We start from the raw sequence: 14,440 nt of genomic DNA, 5'->3' as shown, positions 1-14,440 counted from the left end.
ATACGGAACGGAAAGCTATTTATATAAGCGGCAGTCAAATGAAAACTAGGCAGATGGATAAAAGTAAGTGAACTGTTTATTATTTCCAAACCAGTCGCCCTACCTGTTAATGCATTTATTCCATTGTGAGACAAGATGGTCAGTGCCATCGCACAAAAGTTTTTTCGGTTGCCTGCGGAATCATAATCGTACCCAGGTGTGAACTTCTTCGTCCGAAGCAAATCGACGGACACGAATTACTTTCTTCAGGGCTCCAAAAATATTGAAATTGCATGAGGAGAGATGGGGGCTGTATGGAGGATGTCTAAGGGCTAGGTCACTGCCAGATCCACCTGCACGTATTCAGCACTCTCCGACCAGTTCCAGTTGCCACCGTCATACCCCAGCCGCTATCAACGAGTGATCGCTGGACAGGAAACGCCGAGTGTCAAAGTGTTATGCCGTATTTAAAGTCGGAATGCAAAGAAATGTATTCGCAGATTGAAAATACGGTACCACAAAAGCTGTTCATTTTATAGGAGACAAATGAAAATTTGTCCTGGACTGGGATTCGAAACCGGATATTCCGCTTTAAGCGAGCGGTCGCCTTAAACACTTTGGCTATTCGAGCATGCTTCAAAGACAGATCCAGACTTCCATATGTCCCAGAGTCTCTGCTCGTATAATTATCTCATTCCCGCACAGGGAGAACTTGTTTAGATTTCTCGTCAGACTGCCTGGTCGTTGGCTTGAAATACATTAGTGTACTGTCTGTGTTTGACAGTGTTTATGCAGTTCGATGCAATGTTTCTTTGGACTTGCATGCATGTCTGAAGGAACACTGCATCGAGCTACACAAAAACCGTCAAATACAGATATTGCACTAATGTGCACTGTGTCAACCTCTTCATCTCACAGTAGCACTTACAAGAAAAGCACTCAGTTATTTGTTGGATATACTCGAACCTCCGTCTACCCTCTATAGCTCCCTCTAGCACAACAGAAGCTATTTTCTGAAGACATAGCACATGCCGTATCATCCCGTCCCTTCTTCTTACCGTGTTTTTCCGATATTCCTTTCCACGCCGATTCTGCGATGAAGCTCCTCATTTCTTGTCACGTTCACATAATTTTCAACTTCGTTGTATAGCAGTTCATCTCAAACTCTCCGATTCTCTTCAGTTCCGGTTTTCGTGTAGTCCCTTATTCATTTCCACACAAAGCTCTGCTGTAGACGCACATTCTCATAAATTTCTTCTTCATATTAATTCCTACGTTCAATACTAGTAGATTCGTTTTACCAAGGGTTGCCCTCCTTGTGCTATTCCCTGTAGCAATATCCACTGTTCACATCCCAGTTTTCTGCACACGATGAGCGAGTAGCGCACGCCAACTGTCTTGGACAGAATGTAGCCCACACAGTAGGTGTGTACTAAATTGTGACTTTCCGAGCCGGCCGCGGTGGTCTCGCGGTTCTAGGCGCGCAGTCAGGAACCGTGCGACTGCTACGGTCGCAGGTTCGAATCCTGCCTCGGGCATGGATGTGTGTGATGTCCTTAGGTTTAAGTAGTTCTAAGTTCTAGGGGACTGATGACCACAGCAGTTGAGTCCCATAGTGCTCAGAGCCATTTGAACCATTTTTTTGACTTTCCGAAATCATTGATTCCTGTGAATATTACGTTGCGGTAACTGTGATTCTTAGCTGAGATTTGTCACACTCTAAAAGCTCATTTTATGAATTCACAACTTGTATCCCTCCACACTCCATCAACATTAAAAAGTGATTTCTGCGATTTAGCACGGTAGATGTTACACTGTGACTGATCACAAGTAAGAACTAACAGGCGTTGGTAGGCAAATCTGCTAACTGGTACGTCTGAACTGTATCACTGCAACGGAAGTGATATGTTCTCGCCTGTAAAGTGTGCAATATGAATATTCAGAAGCGTTTCATTGAAGCAATTACGCGATTTGAAAGGGATGATAACTAAATGCAAAGTATACTGTGAGTGAATAATCAAAATTCCTTTATCCACTTATTAAAGCCGTTCCGAACCTCTAAATATTCTGTTATGTAGTTACTGATAAAAGCTTGGTTGTGTGTGTCAAGGTTGATGCTATGCAAATGGAGAAAATGGGAAGTATAGATGTCCCAGTCAAAAGTGGATACTGGAAAAAGTTTAAGTGCAATACCTGAAGATAGACATCAAGGTTTACCTATTGTAGTGGTGAAGAAAATATCCATCGTGTGAGTACACTAGTGTTAAACATTTGGTACAAGTTACATAACAGATCTCCCTTGTAATTTTTGTAGTTTACGTACGTAACAAAATCAGCATTGCAACCTTATTCATTATCTAATTTGCGTTTCTGAATTTATCTTGCAGGTCTAGTTCTCATGATGAGAAGTGCGTTAAGTTTGTCCGAATATGGCGCAAACGTATAAACATGAGGCTACAGGTCAATCTCTTACTACTTGGCATTCACATCAGTGGGCTTCAACTCCCAACCGATGTATCACCTTTCAACCTAACCTAGACCTCGGGCTACGCTACAAAACCAAGATTTCAGGGGGAAAGAGGAGGCTGGTCCAATATCACACCGCAGCCAAACGTTTAAGTGCTACTGCAAGGTAAAACACAGAGTTTAAATTTTTTCCCGGAGCAAATTAGCTTCTTGGTTCATTTCTTCACCATAGGTAGGTTGTAGTGATTGTTGGATGCTGTAGTCGATGGAGTGAATATTAATAAAGGTTAATTTGAACAGAAATAACAAAATAATAAATTGTGCAGACGAGTTCTCTGTTTCCCTCCAGGCAGAGAGGCTTGTTATTCACCTTCCTGCCGGCTGCTGTCCCGACCATGGCTGGCAACGAACTAACAGGGCTTCAGTTGATGGTTAGTTAACATAATAGACATGGCCGGCCGAAGTTGCCGCGCGGTTCTGGCGCTGCAATCTGGAACCGCGTGACCGCTACGGTCGCAGGTTCGAATCCTGCCTCGGGCATGGTTGTGTGTGATGTCCTTAGGTTAGTTAGGTTTAACTAGTTCTAAGTTCTAGGGGACTAATGACCTCAGCAGTTGAGTCCCATAGTGCTCAGAGCCATTTGAACCATTTGAACCATAATAGACAGGAAAAGAGAGGGAAGCTATAGAAGAGAGAAAATGTGTCAGTTCCCCATTGCATCCACTCCCCATTGCATCGCACTGAGATTTAGTGATAACAGGGCCCAGTGGACAGCCCGTCAAAAACTGAACACATATCGAACATGAAGACAGGAAAGAGGCGTACTGAACTGTGAAAAAAAAAACAGTGAACGGTCCAAAGACAAGGAGTGCACAACCTGAAATACAACTACTCTATAAGCAGCCGAAAGGAAGTGGCTTTCGAATGGGAACCGCAAATGTTTGATGACAAGACCACAAGTCAACCGAATCCCTCCTCCGAAAAACACGTCTGGTGCGTCACACTGTATTAGTGACAGTACGTGTGTCATATGATAGGAGTCTCTCACCGACGCACCTAATTTGTACGCCTGATAAGTGAGTGAGATGTCTCCTTGCCCGATTTAGGTGTTCGTATGAATGTGAATGTGATCACTCGCAAGGAAATGATAAAAACAGCTGCTTGTCACTTAAGCTGCAACAAACGAAAGCAACAGTTTCACAATCACACAGTGTCTCTGTGCTCCATCAAAACATATCTTCTTAAAGTTTTTGAATTTGTGTTCCGTTTTGGAAGTTTTGAGTCTTGAATTCCTTTGTTGTAACATATTTAACATCCACTTATTTGTTGTTTTCATTTCTGTGAGACGTCTATGTGGTATCTCATCTGCTCTCACTATTCATCAAGTTTACTTGCGACGTCAACGTATTCTTACCACATGACTATAACCGATGTGTAGTATGACAACGATCGGATGGACAGTTCATAATGTTGTGAAAAAAATAAATAAATGGGACGAGGGAGGTTTGAACAAGGCTCATCCGGTTTACAATCCTACACCATTACCACCTAACTGCAAGGTCAGAATTATGTAACTCTTCTCAGTATTGCACTTATTTTTGCTTTTTTTCACAGTTCAGTACACCCTCTTCCTGTTTTCATGCTTGATCTGTGTTCAGTTTTTGAAGGGCTATACACTGGGCCATCTTACCATTAAATCTGATGGAGGTGTAATGTGGAATTTCCCTTGTTAGAAAGAAGTACGAACCTCGGTCAAAATTATGACATCCAATAGGAATTCAACGTTTTAATCCTATACAAATTCCATTACATAATACAGCTATTCTTCTAGCGTCGAATGTTACAATGCTCAAATACTACTTTCAGTTGCTACTTACAGTTGTGACAAATTGCAACCAGACTTCATAGCGCGGCGCAACGTACTTAGAAAGATGGCAAGAGGTGGCACAAGGCGTTAAATGTCGACTGCTACTTTTAATTGCTATCTGTAACTTCCAGTTGTGACTGAAATCGCAGCCACATACTGTGAAGTTATTGTGAGAATTGAGACCGTCAGCGGTCTACTAGTTTATCTTTCCTATTCACGGCCAGTGATCTTTGTCAGAGAGGTTGGTGAGCGCAGGGGGAGAGTCTTTGGAGAGTGCAGTAGAGAGTGCCGCCTTGGTTGTCAATGCGAACGGTCATGCAGGGAGTTCTGCATTGGCTTGGCACGTCATAGTGTGTAGTTGCCCGTTGTGTGCTTTTAGTGGAAAGTAGTGGCTTGTATGAGGAAGCAAACACGCCCGGCCTTGCTGGAGAGGAACGAGTACGCCGTACGCCGCTGCTTGTGGAGGTTTGAGTACTGGCCGTTGGCACGGCGCGACGTGCTGATTGCAACCTGTAAGAAATTATGGAGTGACGGCCTCGGTGTTGAGTGAGACGCACAGGCGGGATTCGTCAGAGGCTATGCATTCCGTTTCGCTAGATCAGAATTGAAATCAGCAGCTTGCTGCTACGGTGAGCATAACTATTATTTGCTTGTGCAAACTACTACAAAAGTGTTTGCCTGCTCGTGAAGATTCTTCCGCTATCGCCAGCCGTTCTAGTTAGTCGTTACGCAGTTTGAATTGCCTGAATATACTTACTGATCTGATCTCTCTGCCGGCTCAATCTGCCCCTCCCTATATTAAGATATTTTATGGTTCAAATGGCTCTGAGCGCTATGGGACTTAACATCTATGGTCATCAGTCCCCTAGAACTTAGAACTACTTAAACCTAACTAACCTAAGGACATCACACAACACCCAGTCATCACGAGGCAGAGAAAATCCCTGACCCCGACGGGAATCGAACCCGGGAACCCGGGCGCGGGAAACGAGAACGCTACCGCATGACCACGAGTTGCGGACAAGATATTTTATGCTCTGTTTCTTTAACAACTTTACGGAAAGAGTGTTTGCTGCGTACGATTTGTCTGGCGAGTTTGTATCTCACGTGTGTCTGTTTAACTGACGGCTGGGGCCGCGAACTTGTATTTCAGTAACAAAATGTTTCCTTGTGGCGCTTATTGACACGGAGGCAGCATAATTCAGTTTAGGTTCTCATTTCTGTTATTATTGTATTTAATGGTCAGTACCAGCTGGTAGATGAATCTTTTAGTCTGTTGTAGACTTGTGGACACTCCCACGCTAAACTGGCGGTTTGCGAGCCGGTTGTAGTGTACCGGCCAGGTCATGTACTCGTATGAGTGAAATGTGAAGCACTTGGCACTAATTTAGAGTTGAGAAGTAAATCTTCAGATATTTTATTGTCGATTGTAATTATCATCTGTGGAAATTTTAAATTCTGCCTATTACTGTGATTCCTTTGTTAAACCTTTTGCTTCTGTTTAAGGTGTCTTTTTAATTATTCAATTAAATATTTTGTTGTCAAATAGCGTGTGTTTGAGATAGTCCTTCAGGCCTATTTCAAACTTAACTCTTCAAGTACTAGTTAATTATTGATTTTTAATCGCATTTCTATAATTAGCCCTTCAGGTATCCTTGGTTGTAGTTGATATTTCTTAAAATCAGCCCTTCAGGCGTTATCGGTTGTTAGTTGCAATTTTTTTTTTCAATCAGCCAATCAGGCGTTATTGGTTGTAGTAGTGGCAGTTTCTTTAAACCAGCCGTTCAGGCGTTATTGGTTGTTGTTTGCTGTTGCTTAAAATCAGCTCTTCTGGCGTATTGCGTTGGGGATTTGTTGTATTTCCGTCTTAGTTTGTTTTTAATACTAGCCCTTCAGGCTCTGTGTGAAAAATTTAATCTGGCTAGGTTTTTACCAGTGGTTTTAAAATAACTCATAAATTGTTAAAGATCATTAGCTTGTACTGTCAAGGCTAACTTAATGTTAAATAAAGTCTGTGTTAGCCGGCCAAGGTGGCCGAACAGTTCTAGGAGCTTCAGTCTGGAACCGCGCGACCGCTACGGTCGCAGGTTCGAATCCTGCCTCGGGCATGGATGTGTGTGACGTCCTTAGGTTAGTTAGGTTTAAGTAGTTCTAAGTTCTAGGGGACTGACGACCTCAGATATTAAGTCCCATAGTGCTCAGAGCCATTTGAACCAAAGTCTGTGTTACCTACCCATGAACTACTCTCCTGGAAATGGAAAAAAGAATACATTGACACCGGTGTGTCAGACCCACCATACTTGCTCCGGACACTGCGAGAGGGCTGTACAAGCAATGATCACACGCACGGCACAGCGGACACACCAGGAACCGCGGTGTTGGCCGTCGAATGGCGCTAGCTGCGCAGCATTTGTGCACCGCCGCCGTCAGTGTCAGCCAGTTTGCCGTGGCATACGGAGCTCCATCGCAAACACTGGTAGCATGCCGCGACAGCGTGGACGTGAACCGTATGTGCAGTTGACGGACTTTGAGCGAGGGCGTATAGTGGGCATGCGGGAGGCCGGGTGGACGTACCGCCGAATTGCTCAACACGTGGGGCGTGAGGTCTCCACAGTACATCGATGTTGTCGCCAGTGGTCGGCGGAAGGTGCACGTGCCCGTCGACCTGGGACCGGACCGCAGCGACGCACGGATGCACGCCAAGACCGTAGGATCCTACGCAGTGCCGTAGGGGACCGCACCGCCACTTCCCAGCAAATTAGGGACACTGTTGCTCCTGGGGTATCGGCGAGGACCATTCGCAACCGTGTCCATGAAGCTGGGCTACGGTCCCGCACACCGTTAGGCCGTCTTCCGCTCACGCCCCAACATCGTGCAGCCCGCCTCCAGTGGTGTCGCGACAGGCGTGAATGGAGGGACGAATGGAGAGGTGTCGTCTTCAGCGATGAGAGTCGCTTCTGCCTTGGTGCCAATGATGGTCGTATGCGTGTTTGGCGCCGTGCAGGTGAGCGCCACAATCAGGACTGCATACGACCGAGGCACACAGGGCCAACACCCGGCATCATGGTGTGGGGAGCGATCTCCTACACTGGCCGTACACCACTGGTGATCGTCGAGGGGACACTGAATAGTGCACGGTACATCCAAACCGTCATCGAACCCATCGTTCTACCATTCCTAGACCGGCAAGGGAACTTGCTGTTCCAACAGGACAATGCACGTCCGCATGTATCCCGTGCCACCCAACGTGCTCTAGAAGGTGTAAGTCAACTACCCTGGCCAGGAAGATCTACGGATCTGTCCCCCATTGAGCATGTTTGGGAGTGGATGAAGCGTCGTCTCACGCGGTCTGCACGTCCAGCACGAACGCTGGTCCAACTGAGGCGCCAGGTGGAAATGGCATGGCAAGCCGTTCCACAGGACTACATCCAGCATCTCTTCGATCGTCTCCATGGGAGAATAGCAGCCTGCATTGCTGCGAAAGGTGGATATACACTGTACTAGTGCCGACATTGTGCATGCTCTGTTGCCTGTGTCTATGTGCCTGTGGTTCTGTCAGTGTGATCATGTGATGTATCTGACCCCAGGAATGTGTCAATAAAGTTTCTCCTTCCTGGGACAATGAATTCACGGTGTTCTTATTTCAATTTCCAGGAGTGTATGTGCAAATGAACGAAACCGGCCCAGTCCTTCCTTTGCTTATTTGGTCGCGTGGGACAGGGTTGGATACCAGTACGCGTCTATCAAAAATCACTACGAGTCTTAAGAGATAAGCGGTTTCTTGTTCGCTGCCTGCCACACGGCATCTCCAGCTGTCGGCCGCCGCAGAGCGGAGTGAGCGGTGGTGGTGGTGCGTGGCCAGCCAGCCGTGGCCAGGAGACGCGGCTGGCTCGCTCTTCAAGTTGCGCGGCGTGGCTGCTTCGCGAGTACAGTTTACTTATCTCTCTTCCACTCCTGCGGTTCACGCGGGTCATTTCTCTGCAAATGTGCCGGCCGCCCGGCACTCCCGACGTCTGCGAAAGCCCGCGAATATCCCCAGGAGAGCGCCGAACTGCTACTGTAGTCCGCTTTATTCATTTGTCTCTACTTAACCGCACCGTCTGCGTGTCAAATAATCGGCTGCCGTTGCGCTATCCGGTGTGACGCATAGCATCACACTGCTTGTCCCTTTGCGAATATTAGTGGTGACTCATCCGGCCACGAATGCCAAAAATTTGCAAAATAAGGTTCAAGGGGAAAAACAAGGTAAGCCACATTTTTTTTCCCAGATTGTGTTATTGCAGCAGCTCGTTTCAGACATCATTACACCTGTTGAGAGGCTAAAACTGGAAAAGAACTAAACGAGTTCACACATAGTAGCATTCAAAGTTTTTCTGTAAAGGAAAAGAAGCAGGTAAGTCAGTTTTTCCGGGAAAAGCAGCACGCATGTTAGTTGTGCCTCATCCGGCCATGAGAGGGCAGAGTAAACAGACTGATGCAATGTCTCCTCCTCCTGACCCTCGAATCATGAAACGACGCGACGCAGTCATGTTTCGATTCATGAGGGTCAGCAACTGATAAAAAAAAGGGGCCCCCCCGGGTCCCAAGGTCGCGATGGCGGCGTCACTGTCCCGCCGAGATAATTTGTCCTTTTAGGACAATTATCTGAGCAAGCACCCACGCCAGCAAAAGGTTGGCGCGTGTAAAACTTGTCTTTTTGGAGTGACAGTCATGTGGGTATTGATAACGGAAATTGTTTAGTATATAAGGGGCTTAAAATTGTTGTCTTCACAGTATGTCCTCTGACTACACGCCCAACACATCTATTGTCTGTGAAGAGCTGCCAGAAACAGTAAGTACATTTCTAAATAATGGACAGTTTGTACAAACTTGCACGGATTGCTGTTTGTGGAAGACTTACAAATGCTTTAGATGTATATGAATTAGAAGTACCAGAAACGATACGAGAAGACATTTTACTCCAATTCCGATATTCAAAATTCAATTTTATGTTAAATTCGTATCGACTGCCAGAATGCTATATTTTTGATAGAAGCGAAAATGTCCCAATGATTAACGAAATTGTGAATGATGTAATAGAAGCAGCTTCTAAAAAAAGAGCTGGAATTCCAGTTCCATGGGACATCCTCGCTTTAACCACAATGTCTTTCTTAGACACTACTACATTCTGGCAGAGTCGATTTAAAATTAAAATGTTTTTTTATGAAATTACTTATAAGCAATTGGTATTTACCATTTGTGAAAATTGCTTATATAAATTAACAAATTCTTGGCAAAATTCGTTACTGCAACCGCTTCTCATTGGTATGAAAATTAATGTGGTTACGAGGGCACCATATTTTTCAAATGGTGTAATTTGTCCTCCACAAATTAAGCAATACAGTCATTGGTGCATGTTCTGTGCCAATAGTCCTTTATTCAGAAGTGTACGTTGTGGTGGCTCATTGGGCCAAGTCTTTGATTCAGAAGACGACGATGATGATTTACCTGGTTTGTTACTTGCAGAGTTCTAATGGAGACGCTGACGGAGATCTTTCAGTCGATCTTCACGCTGGTTCAAGCTCACCTGACGAACCCAACCCTGAAAGTCTTCATTTGGATTGCTACGAGATTGAACTGCCAGTTGGGAGCAACCGATGGACCCTTAGGGACATACATATTAACAATTTTGAATTGTTTGACGAAATTCGAAAATTCTTGTTCAGAATTATCGTTTGGTTGCCAGAACTTTTGCGAATATCTGAAATCTCAGAACGATGGTATTACACTGATGTCATTGTCATCAGAGGACCGAACGATATTGATGAATTTAGTAGACGAATTGCTTCTATTGCATCAGTCTACCCTGGAGAAATTATCATATGGAAACATGATGACGACCACATCCACCTCGTCCACGATTGCACGTACTCCTCTAGACGATGTAGATGCCGATTTAGGGTTGACCCATTTATTGCCACCAGAATTAAGAAATGTCCACGACGAAGGAGAGCAATCACAGCCATGTCCGACCTCGACTGGTTCAATATACTCAAATATTTCTTCTTGCAAAAAAGGCCAAGTCGGGGACAAGTTTGGATTAGAGGAACCCATAAGAGAGTGCCTGGTGAGTTTGAAATTGTACAATGGGTCAGTTTCATCGAGGGATCCCTCTCAGTATTGGAAAGGGAAAACCCTCGAATTAATGATCAGTTGCAACAAGAACTCACCAGAGATGGCTCACGTAAATGGCCTCATACAAAGCGCAAGCCAATCTCTGACTACCAAAGGTGCAACCCTGAAACGACGGCAAAAAAGGTACTTTCCATATTAATGTCATACAATTGTATACCACCAGAAAATTTAGTGAATGTAATACCATCAGGTCATCCATATTTTATTAATTTGATTGACCCAAAATTCAAACGGTTTTTGGATATGGGTTTAGAACTATATAAAAAAACCATAAATGATTTGGATTTACATGGAATAGAGAATTTATTGTGTTCTGGTTCCGAAGATAATATTTTTTATTCTCATTCCACAAATGTTTGGGATTACTATTATACTCTTCAGGATTCTCTTGCTTGGCTAAATAAACTTTTATTGTTTCAATGTGCAGATGATACTGACGAGGTTACAAAATTTTTAACAAATCTTGTATCTTGGTTTAATAAAAAAGGATTGTATCAATGGCAAGAAAGTGTATATGTACCAAATAAAAAATTAAACACATTATGTATTGTTGGTCCACCAAATAGTGGCAAAAATTGGTTTTTTGATTGTATAATTTCACTTGGTTTAAATGTTGGCCACATTGGACGTTGTAATAATAAAACAAATCAGTTTGCATTGCAAGATGCTGTTAATAGACGTGTCATTGTTGGTAATGAAATTTCATTAGAGGAGGGTGCAATTGAGGATTTTAAAAAAGTATGTGAAGGAATAGCTTGTAATATCAGAGTAAAGTACAAAGGAGACGCTATATTAAGACGTACTCCATTATTGTTAATTTCAAATTCACAACCAGTTATTTGTTCTCACCCAGATTTTAAAGATATTCGTGTACGTACAATTAGGTGGAAAAAGTTTGATGAGTTAAAAAATGCTTGTAAAAAGCCGTATCCTCTGGCTTTCTTTCAATTACTTCAAATGTATAATATTGATTATTAAATAAAAGAGAGGAATTTGTACAATGTATATTTTATTGACAATTATTACAACAAATACAAATAAAGTATAATTGTTACATTTCAAATTACATTTGTTTAATTTCATATTGACCCTTATAAACAGATGATTCCTCATTCCTTTTTACATTAGACATATAAATCATATCAGAAACTTGAACATTTGATACAGTTGCTCTAGGGTAATGTGTCTCTAGACCATCTGCATAAACTGAACATTCTGCAATAACTTCAAACAACATTTGAGTATCAGTATATTTTGTAACATCACTATTTAAACTACTTGTGCTTAAAGCATATGTAGGATTAATGCCTACATGTAGGCTCGGTTGAACATTTGTATCATGAAGTCTAATATTGTACCCTGCAGAAGCAATATCAGCTTTTTCTATTAAATTATCATATCCTGATACTTCTGCATTTGTAATGGGAGTAACTGCTCCTACTAACTGTTCTTCCATTCTTGCTGGTTCAAAGGGGGTTAAAGAAAAACTATCACATGACATAAAAGGATTACAGTGCTTATCAGCATTAATATTATACCTTTGAATTACATTTTGAGCAGTAGTTGTAATAGGAAACATATCAACATTAGCCACTTTTGGAATTTTCAGAAAACCTAATGTTGGTGTATATGTATAGTCAACAATAACACTTCCTGTTCGTGCATCTGCATCTACTTCAGAAACACAAGACTGTACACATTTCCAACCCCAATTATGTAAACCCTTATCTTTTGAGCTAGAAACACACGCATAATAATATTTTAAATTAACTGGTTGTCCAAATTGATGTGCAGGCACTTTTGTAAGAAAGTCTGCTTCATCATTTCTATAACCATACCATGACTTCCAAATGGAATCAAACTTTCGTTTATGATCTATGGAAGTAGTTTCCATAGGTGCATTTGCAGTAAATGCTGTAGGCTTTACATTAATACCAGGTATTTTCAAATTAATACCTACACTTGTAATCATATTCTTATTTTGATTTAATGTTGCAAGTTCTGTACACTTGAATTAGTCGGAAAAGCAATTCTAGGATTACGTGCAATTACTTTTACAGAACAATGAACAATTCTACTACCATCAGGTAATAAATCGAATTCAGAAGGCGTCATATACAAAAATGGCCGATCAACGGGAATTTCTGCTAAAGGAGTAATCATACATACTGCTTTTTCATGTTCAATCACTTTGTATGCTAATCCGTATGTGAAAAATCTATGAACTTTGCGATATCTTGTAATGTTACCGGTATCTAATATAGAAGGAGCAGGTAATGGATCAACACGGGTATTAGGAGAATCACCCAGTACATTAGCAGATGGTGCTGCAGTGCCTGTTAACGTTTTTTTTTCTTAGATCCACCAGATTGACCTGCTGCAGCCTGTCGTTTACCTGAATCTACCTGCATTGGCGAACTCATACCTTCGTCACTGTCAGAGTATGGTACTAAACGTTGTGGTTCAGAATGTTGTTGTGGTTCTTCTGGTCCTTCTTCGTCTTCGTCTTCTTCGCTATGTGATACTTCTTCGTCCACGTGATGTTCGTCTACAGAACTTGTTCCAGAGGCTGAACCAGATGTTGATGGGCGGTCGTGATCTATAGGCAAACCACGGCGAACACGAGACATTAGCCATTGTTCATAGGCATACCGTTTCTGGCCTTCATGCATAAACTCCCAATTAGACCGTTCCCACGGTGGAATTTCATAATTCTGAAGGCAAGAAACGTTACAATTAAAAAATGTAACCAAAAAATTATTATAAACAACAAAAATTAAATTTACATACCTGTTTTTTCGGCATTCGGTTGTTGCGGGTACAAAGCTTTTCCGATGCGTTGTTCAACAGCTGTCTTCAATTTCAGTCCGTACTTTCCAACAAATGAATGCCAATTTCGTGTATGACTCCAGTCAATTGCAAAATCAATTATAGCTTTTGCATCCAATTGTTGAACTCGTTGTCTAAATTCTTCTTCTGTAAATGGTCGTTCCCTTGCTTCCTTTAGCAAATTATCGTATCCAACGTCGTGCTCTTTAGCAATGGCATCTGCTCCACTGCGCGGTGCGTCTATATTTATAGGATTTCCAGGTCCTACGTAATCACTACCAGGTAAAGTATATCCTTTCTTCTGTACACGTTCAACTAGTTTTTTAACACCGTAAGCAGCACCTGCGGCGGCAGCAGTCGTCGCGCCAGCCGCTATCTCTATCTGCCCTGAAGTCGTAACACCAGCTGTGCTAATTGCGGCCCCGTCCGTGACACTCTGAGATAACAAGGGCACTGTTTCGCTAGCGGTTGCTGTATCTGCACTCGGGTGACCTCGGCCACGATTTCGTGGTCTATTTGGGCGGCGCCGCCGCACTCCCTGATTACTTTCTTCTGGCCTTGTTTCTGGCACACGTTCAAATTCAACTGTTTCGCCACTCGTATCCAAATCGTCGTATGCTGGATTTTCTCCATACCGTATACGATTAGCAGCATCTTCTCTTTGCACTGTTCGAATATCATTACTGCTACGTGAACGATTAACATTTGTTAATGGAATTCTTTCCGCCATTTCAATGTCTTCCTCTGGTCCCGGATATAAAACACCTCCGTCGTATTGTATAGAGCCATGGTTGCCCGTACTTAAATACTGATTTACCCAAGACATTTTGCTGACTAAAATAAATAAATAATTGCCGCCTTTTATATACATTACGTTATTGAACAGCACGTGTTGGGCTGTCACTCCTAAAAGACAAGTTTTACACGCGCCAACCTTTTGCTGGCGTGGGTGCTTGCTCAGATAATTGTCCTAAAAGGACAAATTATCTCGGCGGGACAGTGACGCCGCCATCGCGACCTTGGGACCCGGGGGGCCCCTTTTTTTTTATCAGTTGCTGACCCTCGAATCATGAAACGACGCGACGCAGTCATGTTTCGATTCATGAGGGAGAATGAAGGAAAACG

The 14,440-nt window shown here is 43.0% G+C and overlaps 1 protein-coding gene across 1 annotated transcript; it reads right to left on the bottom strand.

Annotated features, from left to right (window-relative positions):
• Positions 1-12,818: 12,818 nt before the first annotated feature.
• Positions 12,819-13,297, bottom strand: LOC126253239 (uncharacterized). The gene is made up of 2 exons (XM_049954426.1): positions 13,277-13,297; positions 12,819-13,200 (listed from the first exon to the last, which is right to left on the bottom strand). Exons 1-2 carry the CDS (start codon positions 13,289-13,291, stop codon positions 12,826-12,828), a joined length of 390 nt encoding a protein of 129 aa, XP_049810383.1. The 5' UTR covers positions 13,292-13,297; the 3' UTR covers positions 12,819-12,825.
• Between the last annotated feature and the right edge of the window lie 1,143 nt (positions 13,298-14,440).

The sequence above is a fragment of the Schistocerca nitens genome, chromosome 4 (genome assembly GCF_023898315.1).
Source record: "Schistocerca nitens isolate TAMUIC-IGC-003100 chromosome 4, iqSchNite1.1, whole genome shotgun sequence".
Taxonomy (NCBI): domain Eukaryota; kingdom Metazoa; phylum Arthropoda; class Insecta; order Orthoptera; family Acrididae; genus Schistocerca; species Schistocerca nitens.
Note: the sequence above shows the minus strand (reverse complement) of the source record. Positions and strands in the feature narration are given on the sequence as shown.